Source organism: Bos indicus, chromosome 11 (assembly GCF_029378745.1).
Source record: "Bos indicus isolate NIAB-ARS_2022 breed Sahiwal x Tharparkar chromosome 11, NIAB-ARS_B.indTharparkar_mat_pri_1.0, whole genome shotgun sequence".
In the NCBI taxonomy this organism is placed as follows: domain Eukaryota; kingdom Metazoa; phylum Chordata; class Mammalia; order Artiodactyla; family Bovidae; genus Bos; species Bos indicus.
In genome coordinates, this window is record NC_091770.1 from 66,407,960 (window position 1) to 66,425,353 (window position 17,394).

The 17,394-nt window shown below is 36.9% G+C and overlaps 1 protein-coding gene across 1 annotated transcript in view; it reads right to left on the bottom strand.

Moving 5' to 3' along the window:
* The window catches only part of PPP3R1 (protein phosphatase 3 regulatory subunit B, alpha), a 63,888-nt gene that overhangs the window by 18,819 nt on the left and 27,675 nt on the right, over window positions 1-17,394 (bottom strand). Inside the window, exon 2 of the mRNA XM_019970417.2 lies at window positions 7,054-7,093. Within this exon, the coding sequence (XP_019825976.1) occupies window positions 7,054-7,093 (40 nt within the window). The remainder of the gene's footprint in view (window positions 1-7,053; window positions 7,094-17,394) is intronic.

Genomic DNA, 17,394 nt, shown 5'->3' on the forward strand with positions numbered 1-17,394 from the left:
TGATGTATGGCAGAAACCAACACAAACACTATAAGGTAATTATCCTCCAATTAAAAATAATTAATTTTTTAAAAGTCATATTCTTTTTTCTTTTAACCTAAGTATACTGTGTATGTCAGTAACATACCTTATTCAAAAGATGTGGCTCTCAATGATTTCCATTGTTTTGTAAATCAAATCCAACCCTAATTCATTACACCACATTCTCCAAGCTTTCCTTTTATCTATTTCTATGATATGTTGTGCTTGAATATGCTAGCTGTCCTTTTCTTTAGCACTGTATCACTCCCCACCACCAACTCCCGCCAAAATACAGTATTTTCACAAAATCAAGCATATTCAAAAGTCTTCTTTTACTTTCAGGACCAGTCAAAAGACTTATTTGTGGCTGCTCCAGAGCTCAATCTGGTTTATTACCAAAAATGTAATACTGCATACTGCAACCACAGTCTCTGCTTTTTTTTTTTCTTATTGACTTGCTTTTTATGTTAACACTAAGAAATTCCAGCATACAATTTATGTAATGGCTTCTACTTTTTTCTTGATGATGTCTTCCACAGACAGTTCTGGCTTCTTGCTCTAATTTGAACCACCTGCTTTCCAGGCCCCCTGGCAGAGCTGTTATCCTGGGATTTTCACTGGTGTCTTAGAGATTTAGTTTCTTGGATCTTGTTTCTTCCTTTTTTCTCTAACTTCTATTTCACTTTCCTGGGTGCATATTTAAGAACTCATGAAAGGTAAATTTTGCCAAGTCCTTAAATTTCTGGAAATGTCTTTAATTTGATCTCTCACCTGAGTAATCATTTGATTGATATCAAATTCTGGATTTAGGAACTCAGAACTTTGAATTAACTGCCCTATTGTTTTCTAATACCTATTGCTGCTGCTAAGAATTCCAATGCCAGCAGACTCTCATTTTTTTGAGGCCAAACTTTTCCCTGTCGAGCAGCTTCTAGGGTTTCTTTTTTGCTTTTGGACTTCTAAAATTACAAAAGAGGTTAACACCAAATATAGACCTCTTTTAATCTAAACTTCCCAACTATGAGAATGCTTTTCCAATCAGAAGATATGATTTTCCAGATGAAGAAAATTTTCTCCTACTAATGCACTGGTTATTTTTGCTTCTGTTTTATCTACTACATCTTTTGAGATGTCTTTTAGGCAGATGCTATTACATTCTGTATTGTTCCCCAAGTTCCTTGCATATTTTTCCATATCTTTTGCTCTAATATTCTGAGAAAGATCCAAGAATTTACAGTTTTGCTAAATGCCTAGATAGGTTTTCTCACCAGCTGATGCAACTGTCTTCTACATACCAGCTACAAAATGATTCAAATTTGTGGTAGACTCTCAAATTACTACATGCCATCGACTTTCCCTGCAAAAACTAAAAATGTGCAAGTGCTACCACGATGCCAAAATCTGACAGTACAGATAAAGAAGACAGAGGTAGCACTTCATTCTTCTTAAGACTATTCACATAAAAATCCGAAATATTTAGAATATAGCAGATCATCCAGGGATTTTCTTTTTTTTTAAGGTACTGTAACTACAAAACAAGGTAGCAAATTCAAGCCTAGGTGTTCAAAATTCGTGCACTATACTTTATTACTCAGCAATAAAACTTTACTGAAAGAAAGAGAATGTAAGCAATTCTCAGTGGACTAAGTGAAATATAGTAGAATTCAGGATCGCTAAGCAACTGATAATCATGGTTGATGGAGTCTTGATGAATGATTTGGGAGTAAACCAGATATTACTCTTTAGAATACACAACACTAAATAAAATAAGAAAAAAAAAAAAATAAATAAAACAAAAAAAACAATAAAAATAAAAAGAAAAAAAAAGAAGATATAGAATACACAACACTGAAAAATTATAGTGAGTTAGACTAGTCCATATAAGAAAGGAAACATAAAGGAATGCAGAAGTGAAAGAGGAAATCAAATTAACTTTAGATTAACTTTTTCTGTGAAAAAGTTTTGTTTTCAAAACAAAAAAACATCCAAGTCTAAGTAAAGAATATGAACATGTAAACCTCCCTGAGACAATCTGACTGTGAGCAGAAATATTCAAACCAGAAACAAAACCACTTAAATATGAGACTGTTGACTTAAAACGAGAGCAGTGTCCTAGTGGCTAAAGGTGTCTTCAAGGTTTCTACAGATAGTTCATTATGCAAAGGGAAATGTTCCTTCAGAGCCTGCCAAGCTCCTCTTGGGTCACCGTCTAACAAAAGAAAACTGAGAAATCTCTTCAGATAAAAGACTTTTTTAGTCTTTCAACTGCATTCAATCTACAAAACAGGCCTTACATTTACCAATTTTATTAAAATTATTCAGAGTTATACTCGTTTTATCAACAGTAAAAAAAATTAGTTGAATCTGACTTTCCACTCACTTCCACCTGTGCTCCAATCTAGCCCTCTGCTAAACTATCTAATCTAGTATCTTGTACTCAGCCATTTTTCCAAGTTATCATGCCAAGTTACAACCACAGTCTTTGACCAAATCACCCCAATAGAGTATACATTTCCTTCTCCAGACAGGTTAGCCAACAGAAAGAACAAAGTCACAATGGCCAAGAATAATTTAATTCAACAAAAATCAAATACTGAATTAAGAGACATTAAGAGACACACAAAATCAGAATACCTAAATATATCTTAGACAAGTCCGATTTTTCCATAAAATCATTCATGTAGACAAACAACATTAATCTGATAAGAGTTACTATAAGAGAGGCTGTACAGTATTGATTAAAGATACAACTCTGGAACATGACTGCTTGATATAAATCACAGCTTTGTTACTTTACCTGCTGCTGCGTGATCTTAGGTCAATTACTGATGTCTCTGTTTTTTCATCTATACAATGAGAAAAGTAACAACACTTCTTTCATGAGACTATTGTGAAGGTTACAAAATAAATCTATGTGATGTGCTTAGATCAGTGCCTGGTATGTGTTAAATGCCATGTAAATATTCGTCATTATTTATGAAAACAAATGGAGTGACTGGTAACTACTGGGTTTTTCGAAAGATACAGTCTTTAAAATTATCCAACTAGCTGTCTATACAACCCAGCACTGAGCTCCTACTAGCTTATTCAGTCAACAGATACTTATTCAGCATCTGCTCTTTGCCAGGCATCACACTTCCGTTTCTATTGTTAACACCTCAATTCTTTCAGTGGTGAAAATGAGCTTAACCACCTCTTATTATTATTAAAGCTAGTTGTGTTGCAGGCCATACTCATCTATACTTAAATAATAATTTCTCCTTGATATTACTCAGTTATTTTCCACTTTTTTTCACTTATTAAAAAAATACATATAAAGGGAACTTTAGACAAATATAAAGATTGAGAGACTCATAATGAATCCCACATACCCATCACCCAGTTTCAATCATTAACACATTAAAAATCTTACTTATAATCCACTTCAAGTATTTTAGAGCAAATCCCAGACACAGTAGTACCATGTCCATGTCTGTTCAGTATTTACCATCTATCTCTGAAATATTCTTCTAACTAAAACAGTAATTATTACTAATTACTTCCCTGACAGTAAATAATCAGTGTTCAAATTTCCCCCAAATACCACAAATGATTTTACAGGTTTTTTTTACTCCATCGGATTTAGCAATGGGGCACTGTGTCAATAAAATGAAGCTGACCTTAATAGTAACAGTTTCAATAAAAGTAGGAGATGAAAGCCAGATCTGAGCAGGCAAAGGAATTAACAGAAATAAGGAAATGGATATCACTGTATATACTCTTGCAAAGCTCAAATATGACAGAGAAGGGAGAAAAACTGGGAGATACATGCAGGAACAGGATCAAAGGGGAGCTAACTATGTAAACTGATGAAAAATGAAGCTGCAGACATAGGTAAAAATGGAAAGAAAACTAAAAAAATAAGGCCCGAGAGGTGAGGGGAATGAGACCAAAAGCACAAGTGCAGAGGCTGGCCCTGAATACGGGAGATAACCCAAACTTTGACACTGAAAGCCAAGAGCTACTAAGTCTGACTAAGAGAATGGGAAAGTTTCTGTGTGTGGCAGGCAGCGGGTGATGGAGTGAGGAGGTAATGAGGTTAACACTTCGAAATGGCCTCAAGTTTTCTTAAGCATTTCTTAACGCATTAGCATTAAGTCACTGATTAAAAGTAGGGTGCTAGAAAGAATAATGCATGGGGTTAGATAAAATGTCAAAGATCTGGACGGAATTTACAGACTGAAAGAGGCAAATGACCAGACAGATATAAGAATTAATCAGCATTCAAATCTTATGCATATTTCAAAAAACAATTTCAAACATTACCCTTTCCATGAAGCTTTTCTTAATTTTCTTAATCAATGGTAATTTCCCCTCTTGGAGCCTTTGCTTTTATTGCTCATAATGGTTTATTTCCACTGGGGGAAAAAATGCATTTCTCTTTCTCCTAGTTGCTAGACTGTAAGCACTCTGTGGGTACTTATCTTGTGTCACACACAAGATTATAAACAGTACTTTACAGTATATAATTTAGAATCTTACTACCTTTTGCAGTACAATTTAAATACTAAAAGAGCAAAAGAGACAGTAACTACTGATGACGTGAGAGGACTACAGAAGGTCTCCCAGAGAACACAGACCTGAGCTAGGTCTTAAAAGGAAAAAAAAGGCACAAGCTGAACAGGGAAGAGTGTAAAGTCAAGTGTCTCAAGGATTGGTGTTAACACTATACATGGTAAGAGCTGTTTACAAATAACACTAAGCTCTCTCATTAATAAAGTTTTGAAAATGAGCAAAAAAAGACTTACTACAGTGTGTGGGTGGGGGAAAAGTTGTGGTTTTAATGTGGATAAATTCAAATTCATCCAAATCATGTATAAAATATATTATATTCTAGTGAACCAACTAGGAAGTTCGAGGAAGACTACATTTTTACTGGATGACAGAAGAATTCAGACAGACTCATCTAGTTGAACAATCACTGACAAGTACAGATCTTTAGTGACAAGGTTCAAGCCTCCTCAGAGCACAGATGAAGTCAGAAGAAAGAAGACTTGGTTCTGAGGATAAAACTGAAAGAAACAACTTTAACAGTGTATGAAATCTATTTCAAATACTATTTTAAAAAAAACTTGGCTTTCAACATCTTGGATACACTGAAGGGAACACCATCTTGCGTTTTGCCCTGGTACGTTTTTCTCCGCAATCAGGTAAATGACCCTCAGTCCCAGATTTACAGAGAGAGCAGAAGGTTAGAACCCGGGATGTCCTGTCCCCTTAGGACAACCTCTGCTCCCTGATCAAGAAACAAAAACTAACCTCCCTCATACCTTTCAGAGTCGTACTCCCCACAGCCACCCCCAACTCTATTTGCAGCCTGAATCCTAATTAATTACAGGCTTCTATAACCCATTCTTAGCCCACTAGCAACAGGAGGAATGACTACACCATAGGCTCAAGCTGAACAGGAAGTAGCAAGGTACAATTTTGAGCAGATTTCTAAAGAAACTATATAACTGACATATTAACTATGGCATGGACAAGAATTATAGATCGAGGTAACACTTGGAGCACTAGTCTGTTAAGTTACTCTACCTTGACCACATTTCACAGGTCAGACAAAAATAGCCATAGACAATACGTGAACGAATGGGCATGGCAGTGTTCCAATAAAACTTTATCAACAGAACTGTTGGTAAGTGTAGTTTACCAACCTCCGGTCTAGACAGTCATGATTAGTTGTGGTTTTGGTCTATTCTAACAATACACTGGATACAACATTTTACCTTCATGTTTAAGAGAGAAATATACAGCTATGTATGATCAAAGTTATGTAAGAACTTCATAAGGGAAAGCTGGGGAGCAAACAGTGAAATAAAATGTAAATAGCAGTAGAGATGGCCAAATTATGGGTAATTGGTCAGAGTGTCACCACAAAAAATTTTTTTTAATTGTAGAAGTTACAAAATAGAAAATAAAATGGAGTACAATGTATTAATAAACAAGTAATTTAAGCTTATGGTAACTGCTATAAAGAAAATAAACAGGGTACTATCCTTGTTAGAGAGACTGAAGAGAGTAGAAAAAGAGAAAATATCTCCAAAGAGGGGACATTTATGCTGAGATCTGAAAGACAATGAAGTCAGTCAAGAAAAGAGGTGATGTAAGAGCATTTAACCAGAAAGCAAAAGAAAGCAAAGGTGCTGATGATAAGGAAAAGTGAAAAGAAGTGTCAGTCGCTCAGTCGTGTCCAAGTCTTTGCAACCCCATGGACTGACAACTGTTCTGAGAAAAGAAAGGAGACTGAAGAAATGATGAACAATGGAAAAATAGTTTTAATAAGACAAACCTCATTGCAAAGTAAGTTGTCTCCAAACAAGGCATGACCAACTTCATCACACAGGGATGGCAGAAAAGGCAAGGAAGGTTCAGAAGAGTTTGGGAATTCTGGAACCTCAGGATTGTATCTAAATTTACCAAGGGTCCCCCATTCCAATTCCCATGATCTCCCTTCTTCCCTAATCATCGTACTTCCAGGCAAGAGACCTTGTGATTTTTATTTAAGCTCCCTGGTCCTCTGATCCTTGAATCAAGAATTTGTAAGACCACCATGTTCTTTATATTCTCCAGTATAGTCAGAAATAACCAGCCCACTCACACTTCTCCTCATTCTCCCCAGAAAGGTCTTATGCAATAGCTGCTTAGTCTACCAGAGTTGTGCCTCCAATAAGCATTGATTTTACATAGCCACAGGCTAAATTGTTTACTTGAAGCTTTTTTAATCTGAAAACTTCTATTGGGTTAAGCCACTGAAATTTGAGGGTCAATTTGTAATTACAACACAGTGCAGACACTAATAGTAAAGAGATCTATAAAAAAAATATCTTTCACTATTCTGGTAACCCAGAAAGACTCTAAGTCAAATTCATTAACCATTTAAAATGGCTAAGAACCAACTTTGCCATACAAATACACAGAGGTTTACGATTTATATACGTACATATACAAAGATGTGAAAATAAAAGAAATTCTTGATAAGAATATTTCACTTACAGTGTGAGCACATTTCCAAAGGATAACTTGCCTCATTTCCCTGGAGAAAAGAAATAATAATAGTTAGTCACAAAATTGGCACAAATGTATTTAGAAGATTGAACTTGAGTATTTTGAGTCATGAAACATTGAGCAATAGCCATAAACAAATGTGGCTAGACTATAAATATTTTTTTTATTTTAAAAAATTATACAATATGATGAAAGGGCTCTTGCATCAAACAGGCCTGAGCTGTAGCTCTGTCACTTAAGACATAAAAACATTTGATTAAAATTTATTTTACATATTTTTAACACCCTAAACATACTGTATATCAAATTTTTACAGACTGTCAATGCTCTAACTTGTCTTGCTGGATGAACTCATTTTTGAGTAGAGTTCAGAATAAAGCTTCTTCTGCCATCTCTCTTTAACTGAAGAGTTTACTGAGACTTCAAAGTTGCTAAGAAAAATCTGTTACCTTTTATACCTGCATTGAAACTGAATTTTCTATATGCTATGCAACTAAAATAGGAAAAATAATAGGAAGGTAGGTCCAGTGTAAGACAGCCAGTCACTTGAGCTCCAGTTTTTTTTTTTTCAGGAGAAGTCTTATCTCATGGATAAACTCTAAGTTAATACAATTTACCTGGATTCCTAACTTAAAATTTTATTTAAGGAAAAAAGTGCTGAAGAAAAACTACAGACCTGATCCAAGGCCTACATTTAACAATTCTTGATGACTTGGTACACAGAGGTCAAGTAAGTTGGTGAAAATCAGGCCATTTGATTAATAATAGAACCAGGTACGTGTGTGCACGAATGCTAAGTTGCTTCAGTCATGTCCAACTCTTTGTGACCCTGTGGACTGTAGCCCTCCTGGGTCCTCTTGTCCATGGGATTCCCCAGGCAAGAACACTGGAGTGGGTTGCCATTTGCTACTCCAGGGGATCTTCCTGACCCAGGTATCGAACCCACATCTCTTATGCCCCCTGCACTGGCAGGGTTCTTTATCACTAGCGCCACATTCAGAGTAGCTCTGAATCTAAAACGGTAAAAATTCCAAGTGTAACAGGCTCACATGAAGTAAAAATGATTAAGAAAATTTTTGAAAAAGTCAACAGAACTTAAAAGTAACACAAATTGAATTTTTAAAGTTCAGCAATAAAACTAAGTATACCTTGCATCCTATATTCCAGCTATCTAATTGTGACCCTGTCTAGCAGGCAGTGTACAACAGGATTAACACTTAAATATTTGAATATACCAAAGTATTCCAAGAAGTTACTGAATACAGTCTGAAATGAGAAATATCATTTTAATCTTGCAAACTAGCTTTTAAACTCTTCAAAGTATTCTGAGTAAACGTAAGGTCTGAAAGTATTCTGAGTAAACATAAGGTCTAAGCAAAGTTTATCAGTAAATTAGCATCTGTAATTCTTATCTTGCCAACAATCTTTTCCTTGAAAATTATAGAAGCTTATTTAACTGGTTAGTCTAATTTTAGGTCAATTTAAACATCAAATATATATTAAAACAGAGACAGAAGTAGCAAACATTGATTAAAAAAATGACATTATTAATGAGCAGAAAGAAGAGTTCTATTTATTTTGCATTTTATTCAATTAACCTTAAGATTCTTACCATGATTCTTATCTCTTACTGTCTCACATATTTAAAAATTCCACTCTACCTTACAATTAAGTATGTTTCTTATAAGGCTCTCAAAAAAGTATGCTGCTGCTGCTAAGTCGCTTCAGTCATGTCTGACTCTGTGCGACCCCATAGACGGCAGCCCACGAGGCTCCACCGTCCCTGGGATTCTCCAGGCAAGAACACTGGAGTGGGTTGCCATTTCCTTCTCCAATGCATGAAAGTGAAAAGTCAAAGTGAAGTCGCTCAATCGTGTCCGACTCTTAGCGACCCCATGGACTACAGCCCACCAGGCCCTCCATCCATGGGATTTTCCAGGCAAGAGTACTGGAGTGGGATGCCAAAAAAGTATAGTGATCCTTACACTGTCACTGTGAGGTGTTTTTAAAATGATGTAACTTTTTAAAATGTTGTTTAAATGTTAAAATGTAATTGGTTCATAAGTGAAGGCAAAAGGGTTATGTAGTAGTCTCAGGGAGGACTTAGAAACCAGGTCCTTGTTTCTCCAGCCCACTGACCTTCACAGTGTTATCACTTCTTTATAAATGGTACCATCCATCCTCTCTGCCTGTATCACTTCCTTCTAAGCAATCACAAGACCCAAGGATCAATCTGGCTGGGTTTCTCAGGGCTTTTCCATCAACAATGAATGCTTCACCTCTCTCCTAAACTTACTTCAACCTTAACCTGTCTAATTTCATACCCAGAAAGGTATCTTCCAAATATTTTTTTAAGATTTTATTTTTTAACTTTACAATATTGTATTGGTTTTGCCATATATCAAAATGAATCCGCCACAGGTATACATGTGTTCCCCATCCTGAACCCTCCTCCCTCCTCCCTCCTCATACCATCCCTCTAGGTCGTCCCAGTGCACCAGCTCCAAGCATCCGGTATCGTGCATCGAACCTGGACTGGCGACTTGTTTCATATATGATATTATACATGTTTCAATGCCATTCTCCCAAATCATCCCACCCTCCCTAAATATTTAATACTAAGGTAAAATGTCTTTCCAAGATACCCAAAAATTAAGAAAAATATACATTTTCCTCATTTTTAAATGTCTTTCAAATGTAATTTTCACTATTTAACACAAACATAACAATGTACTATAGAGTATATAACGTGTAGAAATAAGACGTGTAACCAAGAAAAATGTAAAAAATTAATATATTTGTCAAGATCTTATACTACAAGGGAAACATTACATTATTTGAAGGTAGAGCATGATGAAGATGCATATTGTAAACCCTAGAGCAATACTTTATAATAAAAAAAATAAAATGGAATCATAAAAACAATCCAAAAAAAGGTAGATAAACAGGAAGCAAGGATCAAAAGTCAAATGAGAAAAAAACAGTAACTAGCAATTTAGATTTAAATTCAAGCATTCTGAGAATTATATTATGTTTGATATAAATGGCCTAATAACTCCAATTAAAAGAATATACAACTATATACAAGAAGCCTACTTTTCAGATAGGTTGAAAGAAAGAGATATACCATAAAAGCAATAAGCAAAAGAAAGATACAGTGGCTAGCAATAATGGACAATGTAGAGCTCAGAACAAGAAATATAACCAGTGATAAAGAGAATTATTTCATAACCTTAAAAAAGTCAATTCATTTAGAAAGATGTAACAATCTTAAATATACTGTGATATGTAATGAGAAATATCCTTGGTCCTCATTCATTTCTAGCATAAGAACTCCTTAGAATGTTTTAAGTGAGGAGAGCTATCGAGATTTCTTTTGCTCTATTAATGACATGACTATGGGAAAGGACCAAGGACAGGGGCTGTTGGCCAGGGGAACCAATCATGTGATTAGAGACTGGACCTTTCAGCCCCACCCTCCAGCCTCTGGGGAACAGAAATGGGCTGGGGGTTAAACCACTCACCAGGGACTTCCCTGGTGGTGCAGTGGGTAAGAATCTGCCTGCCAACACAGGGGACATGGGTTCGATCCCTGGTCTGGGAAGATTCCATATGCCGCAGGGCAACTGAGCCCATGCACCACAACTACTGAAGCCCGCACATCCTAAAGCCCATGCTCTGAAATAAGAGAAACCACCCTGATGGGAAGCTGGCACACCACAGCAAAGAGTAGCCCCTGCTCGCCCTAACTAGAGAAAACTCGCACAAAGCAGTGAAGACCCAGCACAGCCAGAATTACCGATTAAAAAAAAAACCCACTCACCAACGGCTGATGATTTAATCTGGGCTGGAGACTGAACTCAACCACCACTGGTGAGTGGTTTAACAATCATGCCAAATAATGCTTCTATATAAGGCTTCTATATAATGAAGCTTCCAGAAAAAATAAGAAAAATAGGGGCCGGAGACCCCTTCTGGGTTTGGAAGCACCTGGAACAGCATGGAAGCTCCACACGCCTTCCCATGTACCTCTTCCATCTGGCTGTTCCTGAGTTACACCCTTCTATAATTAGCCAGTGGTCTAGTAAGTAAAATGTTTTGAGTTCTGAGATGCACTAGTAAACTAACCAAACTCAAGGCAGGGGTTGTTGGAACCTCCAATCTATAACTGGTTGGTCAGAACCTCAAGGAACAACCTGGACTTGGAATTCCCATCTAACGGGAGGGTGGGGGAGGAGTGGACGCAATCTTGTAGGTCTGAGCCCTTAACCTGTGGAATCTCATGCTATCTCTAGATGAATTGAGTTGAATTGTAGGACACCTGGTATCCAAGAATTTTGTAGTTGTGTAGGGAAAAACTCATTGTAACTGGGTCCCAGAACCCTTTCCTATATACTGATCCCACAGTAATCACAGGGGATTGGTTCCAGGACCTGCATAGATACCCTAATCCATGGATTCACTTTGATCATGGAGTACTACAATATTTGTTGGAAAAAAAAAAAAAAAAATCCCTGTATTAGTAGACTCACACAGTTCAAACACATGTTTAAGAGCCAACTGTATGCTTAATAACAGCTTCAAAATTAAATGTGTGAAACACAGAGAACCGAAAGGAAACAGACAATCATATTTGCAGATTTTAACATTTCTCTCACTGTAACTGACAGAACACAAGCAGACCAAAGGATAAAGTAAACACAATTATGGAAGATCAGAATAACACAGTATCAACCAAGATGTCCTAAAACAACAAAATACTCTATTCTAGTGCACATGAACATTCATGAAGATAGACATTATTCTGAGCCTCAAAAAAAAAAAAAAAAAAAAAAGGTCTTAATAGAGGACTGAAATCATACAGAATATATTTTCTCATTACAATGGAATTAAACAAAGGTATCTGGAAACATTCAAATATCTGAAAATAAACAACAAAATTCTAAATAACCCAAAAGTCACAGAAGAAATGATGAGAGAAATAAAAATATTTTGAACAGAGTGAAAGCTGAACTGATCAGAATTTAAAGGCTACAGGTTAAGTAGTCTTTTGAGGAAAGTACTACTAGAAGAGAAGTCTAAAATGCAAAATTTGTTCCCACCTTTAAAAGCCAGAAAAAGAATAAATTAAACCCAAGGCAAGGGGAGAAAGAGAAAACTAAAAACAGAAATTAATGAACTAGGAAGTAGACAAACAGAAACAAAAATCAGTAAAATCAAAACTTTATTTTTTGGAAAAGGTCAATAAATAACACCCCAAGCAAATCACTACAGATCCTATAGACATTAAAAGAAAAATAAGTGTATATTAAAAAGATATGAAAATAAAATGTTTAACTCAGCTGAAATGGACAAGTTTCTTGAAAAACTGAATCTACCAAAACTGACTCAAGAGAAAAAAAGAGGTAAGTTCAACAGATCTAATCTATGCTATTAAATTGAATTTGAGGGGAAAAAAAAATACCTTTAACAAAAAAACTAAAGACCTGATGCCTTCACCGGTCAATTCTATCATACGTTCAAAGTCCAAAAACATACAAATTCATTTAGAAAGCAGAAGAAATAGTTCCTAACTCATTTTATGGGGCCAGCACTGCCTTGACAGGAAAAGGAGACAACTACATTACAAAAAAAAAAAACAAAAAACTATTCTCCAGTATTTCATGTCCATGGATACAAAACTCCTTAACAATATTTGAACTGTGGTGCTGGAGAAGACTCGTGAGAGTCCCATGGACTGCCAAAAGATCAAACAAGTCAATCCTCAAGGAAATCAGTCCTGAATATTCATTGGAAGGACCGATACTAAAGCTGAAACTTCAATACTTTGGCCACCTGATGCGAAGAACTGACTTTGGAAAAAACCCTGATGCTGGGAAAGATTGACGGCAAAAGGAGAAAAGGGCAGCAGAGGACAAGATGGTTGGATGGCATCACCAAGTCAATGGGCATGAGTTTGAGCAAGCTCCAGGAGTTGGTGAAGAACAGGGAAGCCCAGCATGCTGCAGTCCACGGGGTCGCAAAGAGTCGGGAACGACTGAGCAACTTTCACTTTCACTTCACTTTCAGATTCACTTTCAGATTTTAAAGTCCATGAAGACAACAATTACTGTTTTTATATCCCTTGCCAGGTTTAACATTATCCTAACTTTATTGAAGGAAGAGTTTTATAGGTACATATAAAAATCTACATAGCTTAAGGAATTTGGTTTAGGTGGACTTTTAAGCATCAGTGTGTTGAACAGTGAGCCTGTCGCTTCAAGGAAAGCAATTGATACATGAAACATAAAAGAGAAAACCGCAATAAAGAAATAAAAGATACAAAGAACCACCAAATAGCAACTTTAGAACTGAAAAACAATAACTGATACAGTAATACAGTGAGTAAACTCAACAGAATAGAGCAGACAGAGACAAGAATCAGTAAACTGGTAGACAGAGGAAAAGAAATTATCCAGTCTGAACAACAGGAAGAAAACAAACTGAAAAAAATAGTCCACAGAGCCTTGGGGAATTATAAACTGAGGGATTATAAAAAAGGTTTAATACCTGTCATACTTCTGAGAATGAGGAGCATATTTTAGAAGTTATTAAAATGGTCTGACTTTATCCTAGAAAAAAACTGATTTGTGAGAAGTTAACAAATTTGTTTTTCAACAGATATAGACACTTGGACTGATTCTAACTTTCCCCTTAAATCTATGCTACTCAGCATTAAAAAAAAAATTATTATGATTACAATTTTGGTATACATAAAAATCAGTAAGAACACTAGAATATTTTCTAAAGAAATTTTCTGGCAAAGAAATGCAAATATTTTTGGATCTCTTTTATCTCATTTTGTTTAGAGTTACTTTGATCTTAAAGTGTCAAGATGTGAGAGAACAAAAATAAATTTTATAGATACATACTATAAAGTTTAGAATATTTTCAAAGGGCATGCTGTCAGAATATTTAGACATTCATCTTTATCTAGTAGACTTTAGGTCATGACAACATTGTCTTATTTGGTTACAGGTTCTCCTTGTGAACTATAAATATTATTTCAGTATTAAGAGTACATGCTTGTTTATCTGAAGAACATATAAATGCTTAAAAGATAGCCAGTATGAAATGTATGCATCAAGGAAAGTAGAACTCTAAACTTTTTTTAGTAACTAAACTTTTAAGAATTTGATTCTCCCAATATTGAATTAAGGACAAAATTCAGTTCAGTTCAGTCACTCAGTCGTGTCCGACTCTTTGCGACCCCTTGAATCTCAGCACACCAGGCCTCCCTGTCCATCACCAACTCCCGGAGTTCACCCAAACTCACATCCATCGAGTTGGTGATGCCATTCAGCCATCTCATCCTCTGTCATCCCCTTCTCCTTCTGCTCCCAATCTCTCCCAGCATCAGGGTCTTTTCCAATGAGTCAATTCTTCACATCAGGTGGCCAAAGTATTGGAGTTCCAGCCTCAGCATCAGTCCTTCCAATGAACACCCAGGACTGGTCTCCTTTAGGATGGACTGGTTGGATCTCCTTGCAGTCCAAGGGACTCGCAAGAGTCTTCTCCAACACCACAGTTCAAAAGCATAAATTCTTCGGCACTCAGCTTTCCTCACAGTCCATCTCTCACATCCATACATGACTACTGGAAAAACCATAGCCTTGACCAGACAACATTTGTTGGCAAAGTAATGTCTCTGCTTTTGAATATGCTATCTAGGTTGGTTATAACTTTCCTTCCAAGGAGTAAGCATCTTTTAATTTCACGGCTGTAATCACCATCTGCAGTGATTTTGGAGCCCAAAAAAATAAAGTCTGACACTTTCCACTGTTTCCCCATGTATTTCCCATGAAATGATGGGACCAGATGTCATGATCTTCGTTTTCTGAATGTTGAGCTTTAAGCCAACTTTTTCACTCTCCTCTTTCACTTTCATCAAGAGGCTCTTTAGTTCTTCACTTTCTGCCATAAAGGTGGTGTCATCTGCACATCTGAGGTTACTGATATTTCTCCCAGCAATCTTGACTCCAGCCTGTGCTTCTTCCAGCCCAGTGTTTCTCATGATGTACTCTGTATAGAAGTTAAATAAGCAGGGTGACAATATACAGCCTTGACGTACTCCTTTTCCTATCTGGAACCAGTCTGTTGTTCCATGTCCAGTTCTAACTGTTGCTTCCTGACCTGCATATAGGTTTCTCAAGAGGCAGGTCAGGTGGTCTGGTATTCCCATCTCTTTCAGAATTTTCCACAGTTTATTGTGATCCACACAGTCAAAGGCTTTGGCATAATCAATAAAGCAGAAATAGATGTTTTTCTGGAACTCTCTTTGCTTTTTCCATGATCCAGCGGATGTTGGCAATTTGATCTCTGGTTCCTCTGCTTGGAGAATTTTGAGCATTACTTTACTAGCATGTGAGATGAGTGCAATTGTGCAGTAGTTTGAGCATTCTTTGGCATTGCCTTTCTTTGAGATTGGAATGAAAACTGACCTTTTCCAGTCCTGTGGCCACTGCTGAGTTTTCCAAATTTGCTGACATATTGAGTGCAGCACTTTCACAGCATCAGCTTTCAGGATTTGAAATACCTGAACTGGAATTCCATCACCTCCATTAGCTTTGTTCATAGTGATGCTTTCTAAGGCCCACCTGACTTCACATTCCAGGATGTCTGGCTCTAGGTGAGTGATCACACCATCGTGATTATCTGGGTTGTGAAGATCTTTTTTGTACAGTTCTTCTGTGTATTCTTGCCACCTCCTCTTAATGTCTTCTGCTTCTGTTAGGTCCATACCATCTCTGTCCTTTATCAAGCCCATCTTTGCATGAAATGTTCCCTTTTTTTGAAAAGGATAAAGTAGGTCTTCATAAATGTTCCTTATCCAACTGAGTTGTTTCTCCAAAGTATATTTTTCTGAAGTTTTGCTTTTTTTTTTTTTCCTTCAAATTATGAATGAGTGGGACTTCCCTAGTGGGTTAACAAACCACCTTGCAAATGCAGGTGACATGGATTTGATCCCTGGTCGGGGAACTAAGATCCCACATGCCACAGGGCAACTGAGCCCACACAACGCAACTACTGAGCCCGTGTGACACAACTAGAGAGCCCACGTAACACAACTGGAGAGTCCATGGCCAGCAACAAAAGATTCTGCATGACGCAACAAACATCCCAAGAGTCTCAAGTTTAAGACCTGAGGCAGCCAAATAAATTAATAAATACTTTTAAAAAAATTATGAATGGGTCTCGAATTTTATCAAATGCATTTTCTTCATCAACTGATATGATCATGTGATTTTTGTTCTTCAGAATGTTAATATGGTAGATTATATTAATATTAAAAAATTTTTTTTCTTTTCAAAGGGAGTGAAGAAGAGAATGAAAAAGCTGGCTGAAAAAAATGAAGATCATGGCATCCAGTCCCAGTCCCAATTCATGGCAAATAGATGGGAAAACAATGGAAATAGTGACAGACTATTTTCTTGGGCTTCAAAATCTCTGTGGATGGTGACTGCAGCCAGGATATTAAAAACGTTTGCTCACTGGAAGAAAAGCAATGACACACCTAGACAGTATATTAAAAAGCAGAGACATTACTTTGCCTACAAATGTCTGTATAGTTAAAGCTAAGGTTTTTCCAGTAGTCATGAACAGATGTGAGAGCTAGACAATGAAAAAGGCTGAGTCCTGACGAACTGATGCCTTCGAACTGTGGTACTGGAGAAGACTCTTGAGAGTCCCTTGGACTGCAAGGAGATCAAACCAGTCACTCCTAAAGGAAACCAACCCTGAATATTCATTGGAAGGACTGATGCTGAAGCTGAAGCTCCAATACTTTGGCCACCTGATGCAAAGAGTCGATTCATTAGAAAAGACCCGGATGCTGAGAAAGACTGAAGGCAGGAGAAGGGGATGACAGGATGAGATGATTGGACGGCATCACAGACTCATGGACATGAGTTTGCACAAACCCCAGGAGATGGTGAAGGACAGGGAAGCCTGGCATGCTGCACTCCACAGGGTCGCAAAGAGTCAGACACAACCGAGCAACTGAAGAACAGCAACCTCAAATGAATAAATCTCTGGATGGTTATTTAGAATGGGATAAATATAACAGACATTTACATTATTAAACACGATTTGATATTACTATACTACCTAACTGGGGGATTTCCCTATAGATGGTAAAGAATCTGCCTGCAATGCAGGAGACCCTGGTTTGATCCCTGGGTCAGGAAGATCCTCTGGAGAAGGAAATGACAACCCACTCCAGTATTCTTGACTGGAGAATCCATGGACAGAGGAGCCTGGTTGGCTACAGTCCACGGGGTCACAAAGAGT